This window comes from Myxine glutinosa, chromosome 10 (assembly GCF_964187855.1).
Source record: "Myxine glutinosa chromosome 10, kmMyxGlut1.1, whole genome shotgun sequence".
Classification (NCBI taxonomy): domain Eukaryota; kingdom Metazoa; phylum Chordata; class Myxini; order Myxiniformes; family Myxinidae; genus Myxine; species Myxine glutinosa.
Window position 1 is genome coordinate 56,265,923 of NC_136270.1, and position 17,354 is coordinate 56,283,276.

General features: G+C 38.3%; 1 protein-coding gene across 2 annotated transcripts in view; it reads left to right on the top strand.

Moving 5' to 3' along the window:
* The window catches only part of INSIG1 (insulin induced gene 1), a 56,276-nt gene that overhangs the window by 26,954 nt on the left and 11,968 nt on the right, over nt 1-17,354 (top strand). For both annotated transcript variants that reach the window (XM_068127769.2, XM_068127768.2), the window contains exons 4-5: nt 441-607; nt 719-818. In XM_068127769.2, coding sequence (XP_067983870.1) covers nt 441-607; nt 719-818 — 267 coding nt within the window. The remainder of the gene's footprint in view (nt 1-440; nt 608-718; nt 819-17,354) is intronic.

Consider the following 17,354-nt stretch of genomic DNA (forward strand, 5'->3'; position numbering starts at 1 on the left):
TCGGACGAACCTTGGTGGACAGGTTAGGTGTATGACGAGGAATAATCGATTCGATTTTGCTGCAGATCCAGATCCGGATCCGGATATGAGAGTTTTTTAAAGTGATTCTTCACCATTGAGAGATTTGTCAAAAACGAGATATAACTTGATATCTCAAAAACTTTGTGGACGACTTATGACAAAACTTGGTGGATGAGTTGTTTCGGTGACGAGGAAGCCGTTTCAATTTCGGTTCAGGTCCGGATCCAGATCTGGCCTATCAGTGGGAAGCAAAATGTAAATTGTTCACACCTGGCGGCGGAGGTATGCGCTCTCCCAAGTGCCCTTTTTTTTTCTTTTCTTTTTTTTATAACAACCCTTCTAGTTTTGTTTCATTTTTATTTTCAATTCCTTCATTGTCTTCCGAGCTATGTCCTTAAACACTTTGGCGGGTGACACAGAAGATCGACTTCGCCAACAATGGGCAGCTGCTGCTTACTCTGGCAGCTCTGTCAGTCGGGCTGTGGTGGATGTTTGATCGGTCATGCAGCGGCCTGGGCCTTGGGATTGGGATCGCTGCGTTCGCCACCCTCACCACGCAGATCCTGCTGTCCTCCGGCGTTTTCCAGTAAATTATTGTTCACATCATACTCTTAACCTGTCCTTTAATTCCACCGTCTTTAAAACGGGAATTTCACAATTGTTTTTGTTTTTCTGAGCATCCCGCTCCCCACCCTAGGTCTGTGTTGCCAGACATCCTCTACGTGCACTCCTCGCTGCCATGCATCTTCTTTGCGGGTGGAATCACGATAGGAAACATTGGGAGGCAGCTCGCTTTGGTGAGAGACCGTGTGGGTTGTCTTTCTTTTGCCTTGCGGATTTGTAACGGGTAGCACAGTAACAGGCAGCAGCCTTTGTAATTCCCTGTGAAGGCCTTGTAATTGTGCTTCCTTAATGGGTTGCTATTGACATTTATAATTTGCTTCATCACGATTTTGTAATTAGCAGGTATATCATCTACCCCCTAGAGCCTAGACCTAGTAGGTGTTACTGAAAACGATGAAGTTAGTGCCCCACTTGATAAAGTTGATCAAACATCGTCAAATGGCCTAATTAGGTCACAGGCTTGCTTTGTTTGGAGAGTCTGACTAAATCCGTTGATATCTTCTAAACGGAGCCCCGGAGACCCCATAAATGTATGACCAGCAGATAGACACATAGCTTTAATACTCATTTTGTCAGTCTCTCAGAAACTGAGCCCCGGAGACCCCATAAATGTATGATCAGCAGATAGAAACATAGCTTTAGTAGTCATTTTGTCCGTCTCTCAGAAACTGAGCCCCGGAGACCCCATAAATGTATGACCAGCAGATAGAAACATAGCTTTAATACTCATTTTGTCCGTCTCTCAGAAACTGAGCCCCGGAGACCCCATCTATTTATCTCCCTCTATTTATCTCTGCCACTGAATGTGGGCGCAGCTTATGTCTTCGCCCTTGTATGTCTGTCTGTCTCTCTGTGTGTCTCTGTCTGTAAGCAAGATATATCAAAAACTATGGACGGATTTGGACGACACTTGGTGGACGGTTGGGTGTGCGACAACGATAATTGATTCAATGGTGGTGAAGATCGAGATCTGCATCCGGCATTTTAAGCGACACTTTTCACCATTGAGATCGTGCCAAAAACGATAGATATGGTACATTGGCACATCTCAATTGGCACATAGATATGACCAGCAGATAGAAACATAGCTTTAATAGTCATTTTGTCCGTCTCTCAGAAACTGAGCCCCGGAGACCCCATAAATGTATGACCATCAGATAGAAACATAGCTTTAATTGTCATTTTGTCCGTCTCTCAGAAACTGAGCCCCAGAGACCCCATAAATGTTTGACCAGCAGATAGAAACATAGCTTTAGTAGTCATTTTGTCCGTCTCTCAGAAACTGAGCCCCAGAGACCCCATAAATGTATGACCAGCAGATAGAAACATAGCTTTAATAGTCATTTTGTCAGTCTCTCAGAAACTGAGCCCCGGAGACCGTGTAAATGTCGTATTATTCGATAGAAATAGATGGGCGCAGGCTGTGCTAAATTGTGCTTCGTTTCACGAGTAGGCCTCCAGGAAGTGAATAATGAAGCAACTGGGCTTATTGATCTCAGGACTAAGCATCAGTGATAACTCACCAAATGTTGAAGGATAGTGTGATTATGCTTGATATCTGGTTAGGAATAATCATTCCAAAGCCAAGTCGTGCCCTCCAAAGGCACGAGTGCTATGAAATGTGGGCGGTAGGCCGGACTATTTACATATCAATTTCACAATCTCTGTCATGGTCGGTACATTTGAATGGCACGCAGACAGACTTTTCCATGTTTTTTTGTACAATCCTGACACTTGCAAAGATCCATACACGGGACACCATTTGCACGACATGAGCAGCGCTTTGTGTCGTGAGTCTTTGCACATTTGCACAATGTTCAATAGTTCATCGTGGACTGAATCTTTCTTCATCCAGCAGATGGCGACGTGACTGCACCCATGGTCTTGAGGTCTTGGCACACCGATGTGGGCACGAAGAGCGTGGCAGTGAATAGCCGCTTAATAATTTACTTGAAGACGATGCTGCCACAGAGCGTCACCTGCAGGTGCTATTGCCCGATCCTCATTGGACCCGAGGCAGAAGATGCGGTAGCAGGCCTACTCGACAGACAGACATCTCTGGTCCTATAGCTGATAAACGAAATTCTCGACAGCAGGTCCTTCAGGCGAATTATCTTCTGCTGGGTAATGGGTTCTCCATCAAGCACATTCTCACAGAATTAGTTGAATGATGCAACATGGGGATCACGATCAGAGGAAGTGTCTCATTTTGATCACGATCAGAGGAAGTGTCTCATTTTGATCACGATCAGAGGAAGAGTCTCATTTTGATCACGATCAGAGGAAGAGTCTCATTTTGATCACGATCAGAGGAAGAGTCTCATTTTGATCATGATCAGAGGAAGAGTCTCATTTTGATCACGATCAGAGGAAGAGTCTCATTTTGATCACGATCAGAGGAAGAGTCTCATTTTGATCACGATCAGAGGAAGTCTCATTTTGATCACGATCAGAGGAAGTGTCTCATTTTGATCACGATCAGAGGAAGTGTCTCATTTTGATCACGATCAGAGGAAGAGTCTCATTTTGATCACGATCAGAGGAAGAGTCTCATTTTGATCACGATCAGAGGAAGAGTCTCATTTTGATCATGATCAGAGGAAGAGTCTCATTTTGATCATGATCAGAGGAAGAGTCTCATTTTGATCACGATCAAAGGAAGAGTCTCATTTTGATCAGGATCAGAGGAAGTCTCATTTTGATCAGGATCAGAGGAAGTCTCATTTTGATCAGGATCAGAGGAAGTCTCATTTTGATCACGATCAAAGGAAGTCTCATTTTGATCACGATCAGAGGAAGTCTCATTTTGATCACGATCAGAGGAAGTCTCATTTTGATCACGATCAGAGGAAGTCTCATTTTGATCATGATCAGAGGAAGAGTCTCATTTTGATCATGATCAGAGGAAGAGTCTCATTTTGATCACGATCAAAGGAAGAGTCTCATTTTGATCAGGATCAGAGGAAGTCTCATTTTGATCAGGATCAGAGGAAGTCTCATTTTGATCAGGATCAGAGGAAGTCTCATTTTGATCACGATCAGAGGAAGTCTCATTTTGATCACGATCAGAGGAAGTCTCATTTTGATCACGATCAGAGGAAGTCTCATTTTGATCACGATCAGAGGAAGTCTCATTTTGATCACGATCAGACGACGTCTCGTTTTGATCACGATCAGACGACGTCTCATTTTGATCACGATCAGAGGAAGTCTCATTTTGATCACGATCAGAGGAAGTCTCATTTTGATCACGATCAGAGGAAGTCTCATTTTGATCACGATCAGAGGAAGTCTCATTTTGATCACGATCAGATGAAGTCTCATTTTGAACACGATCAGAGGAAGTCTCATTTTGATCACGATCAGAGGAAGTCTCATTTTGATCACGATCAGAGGAAGAGTCTCATTTTGATCACGATCAGAGGAAGAGTTTCATTTTGATCACGATCAGAGGAAGAGTCTCATTTTGATCACGATCAGAGGAAGAGTCTCATTTTGATCACGATCAGAGGAAGAGTCTCATTTTGATCACGATCAGAGGAAGAGTCTCATTTTGATCATGATCAGAGGAAGAGTCTCATTTTGATCACATTCAGAGGAAGTCTCATTTGATCACGATCAGAGGAAGTCTCATTTTCATCACGATCAGAGGAAGTCTCATTTTGATCACGATCAGAGGAAGTCTCATTTTGATCACGATCAGAGGAAGTCTCATTTTGATCACGATCAGAGGAAGTCTCATTTTGATCACGATCAGAGGAAGAGTCTCATTTTGATCACGATTTTTTTTTTTTTTTTTTTTTTTGTATACAAGATCGAGGCTCGTGAAAGAGCGAACATTAATCACACAGAAAGACAAACAGACACATAAAACAAATAACATCGGGAGCGGTAGACAAGATGGGGAGAGAGGGGGAAGGACACAAACACAACATTTGAGAGCAGGGACCGAGAGACATGGAGACATCGAGAGATCTGTGGGAGGGAGAGGGCTTTGGGGGGGAGGCATGTGAAGGGGGGGAGGCATGTGAAGGGGGGGGGGGGGGTGGGAGAGGTATAAACATATGGACACTGCCAGGATTTCCAGGAAATAAGTTGGAATTTCAAACAAGGTGGATCTGGGGTGAATTAGTGGGGGTAGAAAAGATCAAGGTTATGGATGGGGGAAGATAAGAGATGGTGGTGAACAGCTGTTTTAAAGACCTGGAGGGAGGAGAGGGATTGAAGGGAGTGTGGGAGTTTGTTCCACAGGCGGGAGAAAAGAGGAATGAAAGAGTGAAGGTGAGCAGAGAGCCGAGATTTCGGCAGTTTAACCATCAGAGGGTTGCTGGCAGATCTTGTGCGACCTGTAGGAATATTTGGGGGACAGAGCACAGAGAGAGCTGGGGGAGCAAGGCCGGAGAGGAGTCGGTAGAAGACAGAAAGACCACCTACCTGCCTGCGGTGAGTGAGTGAAAGGCCCTCAGAGATAGCTTCATCGCGGGAGATTCCAATGATTTTGAAAGCTTTGGATTCAACAGCGTGAAGCCGAGCCAGGTGTGAGGCAGGAGCACCAGCCCATAGGGGAGAACAGTATTCCATTGAGAAAGGAAGTGTCTTCAAGAATGTGTTGTACATCTGAATATTGTACATCTTGTACATCATGTTGTACATCTTTGCACAACAGACAAAGTGAAGATCAGAGGAAGTGTCTCATTTTGATCACGATCAGAGGAAGAGTCTCATTTTGATCACGATCAGAGGAAGAGTCTCATTTTGATCACGATCAGAGGAAGTCTCATTTTGATCACGATCAGAGGAAGTCATTTTGATCACGATCAGACGACGTCTTATTTTGATCACGATCGGACGACGTCTCATTTTGATCACGATCAGAGGAAGTCTCATTTTGATCACGATCAGAGGAAGTCTCATTTTGATCACGATCAGAGGAAGTCTCATTTTGATCACGATCAGAGGAAGTCTCATTTTGATCACGATCAGAAACTGAAATTTTAAATTTGACGGTTTATCCGGTTTCTGTAGGTATAGAGACAATGCAGAGCTGCAAGGGCAAAATTCCCATTTGGGATCATTGAAGATGATCGGAGCAAGTATATTGTTACTCAGGAAAGAATGATGCATGCTGAAAAGCAACAGACTTGCACATCTTTTTTCCCTGGGAGAAATATTGTGGTACTGCCTGTAGAGTATGGGGTATTTGACATCCAAAGCAACACATTCTTGAACTCTTGTATCACGCAAGATGGAGTCAATGTCTTTCACAGTTGCAGCCTGATGTAACGGTCCTGAAAATTGAGCATTCATAGCATATTCAGATGCACGAAGACTTGACAGAATATCATCAATGTACTGTTATAGCACAAAAAAGTGACACATTGTCAACTGTCGGATAACCTCGGGCCGAGCTGAATCCAGTATACTGCTCATGTCATTGATAAGTGGATAACTAACCTGCATCAATCGTTTCAGCTTGAGCACGCTTGTCTCAGATGCAACGTCCTCCACTCTCGATCCATTTCGACTTCTTCTTGCAGATGATGCGCACTTCAGGAAGAATAAATCTAGATCTCTGGCCTGCAGCTGGAAGTGTTTTTGTTGATCGTAGTTGTTTCATTCGCTGAGCTGCTTCTGCCTGGGGTTTTGCAACCGGGGCAGGTGTCTTCACGGACCGTTTCTCAGAACGAGTAACTTTCGTTGAATCCATAAATCTGGCATAATATCGAGAGTGGAAACCACATCCTACTGCTATTTCTGGAATGAGAATGTTATCGATAAAATCTTATATAGGAGCTATATTCAGATTATCAACCATAATTACATGATTTAAAACTAGAACGCCACTCAGTAGAGCGCATGCTCCCGCCGTGGGTTTAGTTGGAATAATACGTTTTGTTTAACATCCCCTCTCCCCAAAACAATAAATGAAAAATAAAGTAAGCCCGAACTGTCAGAGAATTAATTTTGATATATCTCGGAATTAGAGGAGAAAAACATCATTTAAGAATAAGAATAAAAGCTTTAATGCAGCAAAACAGAAAAAATCTTTCCCAAAAAAATTCCTGGATCCAGGATAATATCCAGAGCTTCACCAAAAACTAATCAATTCTTCCTTGTCCCAAGGGCAATCATCCCACCAACTTTCATCCAAATCCGTTCATAACTTTTCCAGATATCTTGGTCACAAACACACGAACATATGAACACACACACACACACACACGGACGGACACGATCGAATGCATTTCTCCCTGGCGGGAGTAATAAACCTGAAAATCGCAGAGCCAGAACCAGAATTATTTATTTGGTCTGGGAAGCCCATGCGAGGTTTCATCTTCTTCAGCCTCTCACAACCCTGGGTGAATATGCGATCTTTTTTTTAAAAGTTGGAATTTTGCCAAATCTGTTTTATTCGTTTGTTAATATACCTCAGCCATTGACAAATCTGGAACTAAGTCTTTGTAAGTTCATCAAATAATGACACCGCGAATGACATTCGCTGAGCTAAATGTTGATATCTCTTCTGAGGTTAAAACAAACCAAAAAAAAACCAGTTTTAAAGCATTATACGTATCAAACGATACATTTTATTAAACGGGGAAACCTAATACACACTTTGGTGGTTTTAAAATGACAGAATATGTCTTTATTAGAAAAAAAAAAAATGAACATTGAAGACGACGCTGCTAAAAAAAATACACCACTCGAACGCATAACCACGAGTTTAAACTACCTTTACAACAAATATGAAAACTATTTTCATATCACAATGTTAAATATAGAATATATAGAAGATAATGTTTTAAAAAAATGAGCCCTATCTTCCAATGGTAAAAAAATCCTTCAAAAAATTCCTGGATCCAGAATAATATCCTGAGTTTCACCAAAAACTAATCAATTCTTCCTTATCCCAAGGGCAATCATCCCACCAACTTTCATCCAAATCCGTTCAGAACTTTTCCAGATATCTTGTTCACAAACACACGAACACACACACACACACACACAAACACACACACACACACACACACACACACACTCGGATACGAGTGAATGCATTACTCCCTGGTGGGAGTAATTACTATAAATACTTTTTTACATCCGAAAATATCCCTTCTGTGTCGGAAAGATACCTCCTAGTCTCGTACATAGGATAAATGATGCTGCCAGTACATCTCCAAAGCCCATCATCACCTCCCTCAATACAGTCGGTTGACAGCCCCCCAGACAAGTTGACAGCCCCCAGACAAGTTGACAGCCCCCCAGACAAGTTGACAGCTCCCAGACAAGTTGACAGCCCCCCAGACAAGTTGACAGCCCCCCAGACAAGTTGACAGCCCGCAGACAAGTTGACAGCCCCCCAGACAAGTTGACAGCCCCCAGACAAGTTGACAGCCCCCCTCCCCTCACACACAATACAATGTCATCAGCGGCAGACGCGTCCACAGAAAATGATGCAACCAGCAGCCGGGTGGCTGCACACCAACCACCCACCACATGTATTAATGTGAAAAAGCGTCAACTTGTGACGTTTAATGTGTGAGACATCAAAGATATGACAGAAGAACGAATTTCATCATCGCCACAACTACTGGCACTATTAAGCTTCCTGCCAATCTCAATTATTTCAAAATAATTTATTGGTACAAGGAAAACAGATGAAGATGAAGATTTTGGGGCTGTGCACATAGTCACTAACGTTGGTGTTAGTTGGTGTGATTTTATTCGCCAGTGAAGCGCCGATGTTAGTAAAGTTGGGATTGAACGAGTTCGCAACATCTCGAAGAATGGAGTGAATCTCCTGCCCATCGGAACCATTTCCCGGAATATCCACTTTATTTCCTTTACCAAGAATTTTAGTAATTTCACACAAACTATTTTTCACGTTATTTTTATTCATGTTAAATTTATTGATGTAATATTTTTTGTTGGCAAGTCGGATAGTAGCGGTTCATAGATTACGGTAACTCTTATAATGTCGCCCATTATTCTCGGAAGGATTGTGTAAGAAGCGCAGATGGAGCCCGTTTTTAGCCGCGTCGCAGACGCTGCTCATAGAGTGCACTCTGCTGTTGTTGTTGTTACAGGAGTTTGTCATGGCTTGGGTGAGCCAGGGATGATTAGTCTTTCCTCTTCCACTCCTTTTGGTAATAAGTGGGAAATGGCGATTGTTCGAGTTAGTGAGAAGAGAAAGGAAAGTATCATAAGCAGAGTTAGCTTCATGGGATTGATTGATTTTAGAGGCAATACTTATTAACCATACAGGTGATTTTAGAGGCAATACTTATTCACCATACAGGTGATTTTAGAGGTAATACTTATTCACCATACAGGTGATTTTAGAGGTAATACTTATTCACCATACAGGTGATTTTAGAGGTAATACTTATTCACCATACAGGTGATTTTAGAGGTAATACTTATTAACCATACAGGAGATTTTAGAGGCAATACTTATTAACCATACAGGAGATTTTAGAGGCAATACTTATTAACCATACAGGAGATTTTAGAGGAAATACTTATTAACCATACAGGAGATTTTAGAGGTAATACTTATTAACCATACAGGAGATTTTCGAGGCAATACTTATTAACCATACAGGAGATTTTAGAGGAAATACTTATTAACCATACAGGAGATTTTAGAGGAAATACTTATTAACCATACAGGAGATTTTAGAGGTAATACTTATAAACCATACAGGAGATTTTAGAGGAAATACTTATTAACCATACAGGAGATTTTAGAGGCAATACTTATTAACCATACAGGAGATTTTAGAGGTAATACTTATTAACCATACAGGAGATTTTAGAGGCAATACTTATTAACCATACAGGAGATTTTAGAGGCAATACTTATTAACCATACAGGAGATTTTAGAGGAAATACTTATTAACCATACAGGAGATTTTAGAGGAAATACTTATTAACCATACAGGAGATTTTAGAGGTAATACTTATTAACCATACAGGAGATTTTCGAGGCAATACTTATTAACCATACAGGAGATTTTAGAGGAAATACTTATTAACCATACAGGAGATTTTAGAGGAAATACTTATTAACCATACAGGAGATTTTAGAGGTAATACTTATAAACCATACAGGAGATTTTAGAGGAAATACTTATTAACCATACAGGAGATTTTAGAGGCAATACTTATTAACCATACAGGAGATTTTAGAGGAAATACTTATTAACCATACAGGAGATTTTAGAGGTAATACTTATTAACCATACAGGAGATTTTAGAGGTAATACTTATTAACCATACAGGAGATTTTAGAGGCAATACTTATTAACCATACAGGAGATTTTAGAGGCAATACTTATTAACCATACAGGAGATTTTAGCGGAAATACTTATTAACCATACAGGACATTTTAGAGGAAATACTTATTAACCATACAGGAGATTTTAGAGGTAATACTTATTAACCATACAGGAGATTTTCGAGGCAATACTTATTAACCATACAGGAGATTTTAGAGGAAATACTTATTAACCATACAGGAGATTTTAGAGGAAATACTTATTAACCATACAGGAGATTTTAGAGGTAATACTTATAAACCATACAGGAGATTTTAGAGGAAATACTTATTAACCATACAGGAGATTTTAGAGGCAATACTTATTAACCATACAGGAGATTTTAGAGGAAATACTTATTAACCATACAGGAGATTTTAGAGGTAATACTTATTAACCATACAGGAGATTTTAGAGGTAATACTTATTAACCATACAGGAGATTTTAGAGGAAATACTTATTAACCATACAGGAGATTTTTGAGGCAATACTTATTAACCATACAGGAGATTTTAGAGGAAATACTTATTAACCATACAGGAGATTTTAGAGGCAATACTTATTAACCATACAGGTGATTTTAGAGGCAATACTTATTCACCATACAGGTGATTTTAGAGGTAATACTTATTCACCATACAGGTGATTTTAGAGGTAATACTTATTCACCATACAGGTGATTTTAGAGGTAATACTTATTCACCATACAGGTGATTTTAGAGGTAATACTTATTAACCATACAGGAGATTTTAGAGGCAATACTTATTAACCATACAGGAGATTTTAGAGGCAATACTTATTAACCATACAGGAGATTTTAGAGGAAATACTTATTAACCATACAGGAGATTTTAGAGGTAATACTTATTAACCATACAGGAGATTTTCGAGGCAATACTTATTAACCATACAGGAGATTTTAGAGGAAATACTTATTAACCATACAGGAGATTTTAGAGGAAATACTTATTAACCATACAGGAGATTTTAGAGGTAATACTTATAAACCATACAGGAGATTTTAGAGGAAATACTTATTAACCATACAGGAGATTTTAGAGGCAATACTTATTAACCATACAGGAGATTTTAGAGGTAATACTTATTAACCATACAGGAGATTTTAGAGGCAATACTTATTAACCATACAGGAGATTTTAGAGGCAATACTTATTAACCATACAGGAGATTTTAGAGGAAATACTTATTAACCATACAGGAGATTTTAGAGGAAATACTTATTAACCATACAGGAGATTTTAGAGGTAATACTTATTAACCATACAGGAGATTTTCGAGGCAATACTTATTAACCATACAGGAGATTTTAGAGGAAATACTTATTAACCATACAGGAGATTTTAGAGGAAATACTTATTAACCATACAGGAGATTTTAGAGGTAATACTTATAAACCATACAGGAGATTTTAGAGGAAATACTTATTAACCATACAGGAGATTTTAGAGGCAATACTTATTAACCATACAGGAGATTTTAGAGGAAATACTTATTAACCATACAGGAGATTTTAGAGGTAATACTTATTAACCATACAGGAGATTTTAGAGGTAATACTTATTAACCATACAGGAGATTTTAGAGGCAATACTTATTAACCATACAGGAGATTTTAGAGGCAATACTTATTAACCATACAGGAGATTTTAGAGGAAATACTTATTAACCATACAGGAGATTTTAGAGGAAATACTTATTAACCATACAGGAGATTTTAGAGGTAATACTTATTAACCATACAGGAGATTTTCGAGGCAATACTTATTAACCATACAGGAGATTTTAGAGGAAATACTTATTAACCATACAGGAGATTTTAGAGGAAATACTTATTAACCATACAGGAGATTTTAGAGGTAATACTTATAAACCATACAGGAGATTTTAGAGGAAATACTTATTAACCATACAGGAGATTTTAGAGGCAATACTTATTAACCATACAGGAGATTTTAGAGGAAATACTTATTAACCATACAGGAGATTTTAGAGGTAATACTTATTAACCATACAGGAGATTTTAGAGGTAATACTTATTAACCATACAGGAGATTTTAGAGGAAATACTTATTAACCATACAGGAGATTTTTGAGGCAATACTTATTAACCATACAGGAGATTTTAGAGGAAATACTTATTAACCATACAGGAGATTTTAGAGGCAATACTTATTAACCATACAGGAGATTTTAGAGGAAATACTTATTAACCATACAGGAGATTTTAGAGGAAATACTTATTAACCATACAGGAGATTTTAGAGGTAATACTTATTCACCATACAGGTGATTTTAGAGGCAATACTTATTCACCATACAGGAGATTTTAGAGGTAATACTTATTAACCATACAGGAGATTTTAGAGGCAATACTTATTAACCATACAGGAGATTTTAGAGGTAATACTTATTCACCATACAGGAGATTTTAGAGGTAATACTTATTCACCATACAGGAGATTTTAGAGGTAATACTTATTCACCATACAGGTGATTTTAGAGGTAATACTTATTAACCATACAGGAGATTTTAGAGGCAATACTTATTCACCATACAGGTGATTTTAGAGGTAATACTTATTAACCATACAGGAGATTTTAGAGGCAATACTTATTCACCATACAGGTGATTTTAGAGGTAATACTTATTAACCATACAGGAGATTTTCGAGGCAATACTTATTAACCATACAGGAGATTTTAGAGGAAATACTTATGAACCATACAGGAGATTTTAGAGGAAATACTTATTCACAATACAGGAGATTTTCGAGGCAATACTTATTAACCATACAGGAGATTTTAGAGGAAATACTTATTAACCATACAGGAGATTTTAGAGGAAATACTTATTAACCATACAGGAGATTTTAGAGGTAATACTTATTAACCATACAGGAGATTTTCGAGGCAATACTTATTAACCATACAGGAGATTTTAGAGGAAATACTTATTAACCATACAGGAGATTTTAGAGGAAATACTTATTAACCATACAGGAGATTTTAGAGGTAATACTTATAAACCATACAGGAGATTTTAGAGGAAATACTTATTAACCATACAGGAGATTTTAGAGGCAATACTTATTAACCATACAGGAGATTTTAGAGGAAATACTTATTAACCATACAGGAGATTTTAGAGGTAATACTTATTAACCATACAGGAGATTTTAGAGGTAATACTTATTAACCATACAGGAGATTTTCGAGGCAATACTTATTAACCAGACAGGAGATTTTAGAGGAAATACTTATTAACCATACAGGAGATTTTAGAGGTAATACTTATTCACCATACAGGTGATTTTAGAGGTAATACTTATTAACCATACAGGAGATTTTAGAGGCAATACTTATTCACCATACAGGTGATTTTAGAGGTAATACTTATTAACCATACAGGAGATTTTCGAGGCAATACTTATTAACCATACAGGAGATTTTAGAGGAAATACTTATGAACCATACAGGAGATTTTAGAGGAAATACTTATTCACAATACAGGAGATTTTAGAGGTAATACTTATTCACCATACAGGAGATTTTAGAGGTAATACTTATTCACCATACAGGTGATTTTAGAGGTAATACTTATTCACCATACAGGTGATTTTAGAGGTAATACTTATTCACCATACAGGTGATTTTAGAGGTAATACTTATTCACCATACAGGTGATTTTAGAGGTAATACTTATTCACCATACAGGTGATTTTAGAGGTAATACTTATTAACCATACAGGAGATTTTAGAGGCAATACTTATTCACCATACAGGTGATTTTAGAGGTAATACTTATTAACCATACAGGAGATTTTCGAGGCAATACTTATTAACCATACAGGAGATTTTAGAGGAAATACTTATTAACCATACAGGAGATTTTAGAGGAAATACTTATTAACCATACAGGAGATTTTAGAGGTAATACTTATTAACCATACAGGAGATTTTCGAGGCAATACTTATTAACCATACAGGAGATTTTAGAGGAAATACTTATTAACCATACAGGAGATATTAGAGGAAATACTTATTAACCATACAGGAGATTTTAGAGGTAATACTTATAAACCATACAGGAGATTTTAGAGGAAATACTTATTAACCATACAGGAGATTTTAGAGGCAATACTTATTAACCATACAGGAGATTTTAGAGGAAATACTTATTAACCATACAGGAGATTTTAGAGGTAATACTTATTAACCATACAGGAGATTTTAGAGGTAATACTTATTAACCATACAGGAGATTTTCGAGGCAATACTTATTAACCAGACAGGAGATTTTAGAGGAAATACTTATTAACCATACAGGAGATTTTAGAGGTAATACTTATTCACCATACAGGTGATTTTAGAGGTAATACTTATTAACCATACAGGAGATTTTAGAGGCAATACTTATTCACCATACAGGTGATTTTAGAGGTAATACTTATTCACCATACAGGTGATTTTAGAGGTAATACTTATTAACCATACAGGAGATTTTAGAGGCAATACTTATTCACCATACAGGTGATTTTAGAGGTAATACTTATTAACCATACATGAGATTTTCGAGGCAATACTTATTAACCATACAGGAGATTTTAGAGGAAATACTTATGAACCATACAGGAGATTTTAGAGGAAATACTTATTCACAATACAGGAGATTTTAGAGGTAATACTTATTCACCATACAGGAGATTTTAGAGGTAATACTTATTCACCATACAGGTGATTTTAGAGGTAATACTTATTCACCATACAGGTGATTTTAGAGGTAATACTTATTCACCATACAGGTGATTTTAGAGGTAATACTTATTCACCATACAGGTGATTTTAGAGGTAATACTTATTCACCATACAGGTGATTTTAGAGGTAATACTTATTAACCATACAGGAGATTTTAGAGGCAATACTTATTCACCATACAGGTGATTTTAGAGGTAATACTTATTAACCATACAGGAGATTTTCGAGGCAATACTTATTAACCATACAGGAGATTTTAGAGGAAATACTTATTAACCATACAGGAGATTTTAGAGGAAATACTTTTTTTTTTTTTTTTTTTTTTTTTTTTTGTATACAAGATCGAGGCTCGTGAAAGAGCTAACAATAATCACAAAAAAGACAAACCGACACACAAAACACAAAAAAACAAGGGGAGCGGCAGACAAGATGGGGAGAGAGGGGGAAGGACACAAACACAACATTTGAGAGCAGGGACATCGGGAGGACTTGGGGGGAAGTGGGAGAGGAATAAAACATATGAACGCTGCAAGGACTCTGGGGTGAATTACCGGGGGTAGAAAAGATCAAGGTTTTCGATGGGGGAAGATAAGAGATGGTGGTGAACAGCTGTTTTAAAGACCTGGAGGGAGGAGTGGGATTGAATGGAGTGGGGGAGTTTGTTCCAGAGGCGGGAGAAAAGGGGAATGAAAGAGTGAAGGTGAGCAGAGAGCCTAGACTTTGGCAGTTTAACCATAAGAGGGTTGCAGGCAGATCTTGTGCGACCTGAAGGAATATTTGGGGGACAGAGCACAGAGAGAGCTGGGGGAGCAAGGCCAGAGAGGAGTCGGTAGAAGACAGAAAGACCACCAACCTGCCTGCGGTGAGTGAGTGAAAGGCCCTCGGAGTTGACTACATCGCAGGAGATTCCAATGATTCTGAAAGCTTTGGCCTCAACAGCGTGAAGCCGAGCAAGGTGTGAGGCAGGAGCACCAGCCCAGAGGGGGGAACAGTATTCCATTGAGCTGCGGATGAAAGCCTTGTATGTGGTGAGGAGCTCAGGTGTGCCAAGGAAGGACTTCGCACGACGGAGGATGCCCAGTCGGCGACTGGCTTTGGAGGCCAGCTTGGAAATGTGGTTTTCCCAAGAAAGATCATGGCAGATAGTGAGACCCAAAAGCTTGAGCGACAGAACTTCTTGGAGAGGATTGTTGAGAAAGTAGATGGGAGGGTTGTCCAGTCGGTCCTTTCGGAGAGACATTGTAAGAGTGTGAGATTTGTCAGGATTGAAAGACATGTTCCACTTGTTTGACCAGTCTGTGATTTTGTCCAGGTCTGCAGAGAGTGAGGAGGCTGCAGACTGCCGATCTGAGGGATGAGGAATGGAGCGGCAGATAGTGGAGTCATCAGCAAAGAGATAGAGCAAAGAGATAATAAGATAGATACTTATTAACCATACAGGAGATTTTAGAGGTAATACTTATTAACCATACAGGAGATTTTCGAGGCAATACTTATTTACCATACAGGAGATTTTAGAGGAAATACTTATTAACCATACAGGAGATTTTAGAGGAAATACTTATTAACCATACAGGAGATTTTAGAGGTAATACTTATAAACCATACAGGAGATTTTAGAGGAAATACTTATTAACCATACAGGAGATTTTAGAGGTAATACTTATTAACCATACAGGAGATTTTAGAGGAAATACTTATTCACCATACAGGAGATTTTAGAGGTAATACTTATTAACCATACAGGAGATTTTAGAGGAAATACTTATTAACCATACAGGAGATTTTTGAGGCAATACTTATTAACCATACAGGAGATTTTAGAGGCAATACTTATTAACCATACAGGAGATTTTAGAGGAAATACTTATTAACCATACAGGAGATTTTAGAGGTAATACTTATTAACCATACAGGAGATTTTAGAGGTAATACTTATTCACCATACAGGTGATTTTAGAGGCAATACTTATTCACCATACAGGAGATTTTAGAGGTAATACTTATTAACCATACAGGAGATTTTAGAGGCAATACTTATTAACCATACAGGAGATTTTAGAGGAAATACTTATTAACCATACAGGAGATTTTAGAGGTAATACTTATTAACCATACAGGAGATTTTCGAGGCAATACTTATTAACCATACAGGAGATTTTAGAGGAAATACTTATTAACCATACAGGAGATTTTAGAGGAAATACTTATTAACCATACAGGAGATTTTAGAGGTAATACTTATTCACCACACAGGAGATTTTAGAGGTAATACTTATTAACCATACAGGAGATTTTCGAGGCAATACTTATTAACCATACAGGAGATTTTAGAGGTAATACTTATTCACCATACAGGAGATTTTAGAGGTAATACTTATGAACCATACAGGAGATTTTAGAGGCAATACTTATTCACCATACAGGAGATTTTAGAGGTAATACTTATTAACCATACAGGAGATTTTAGAAGTAATACTTATTAACCATACAGGAGATTTTCGAGGCAATACTTATTAACCATACAGGAGATTTTAGAGGTAATACTTATTCACCATACAGGAGATTTTAGAGGTAATACTTATTAACCATACAGGAGATTTTCGAG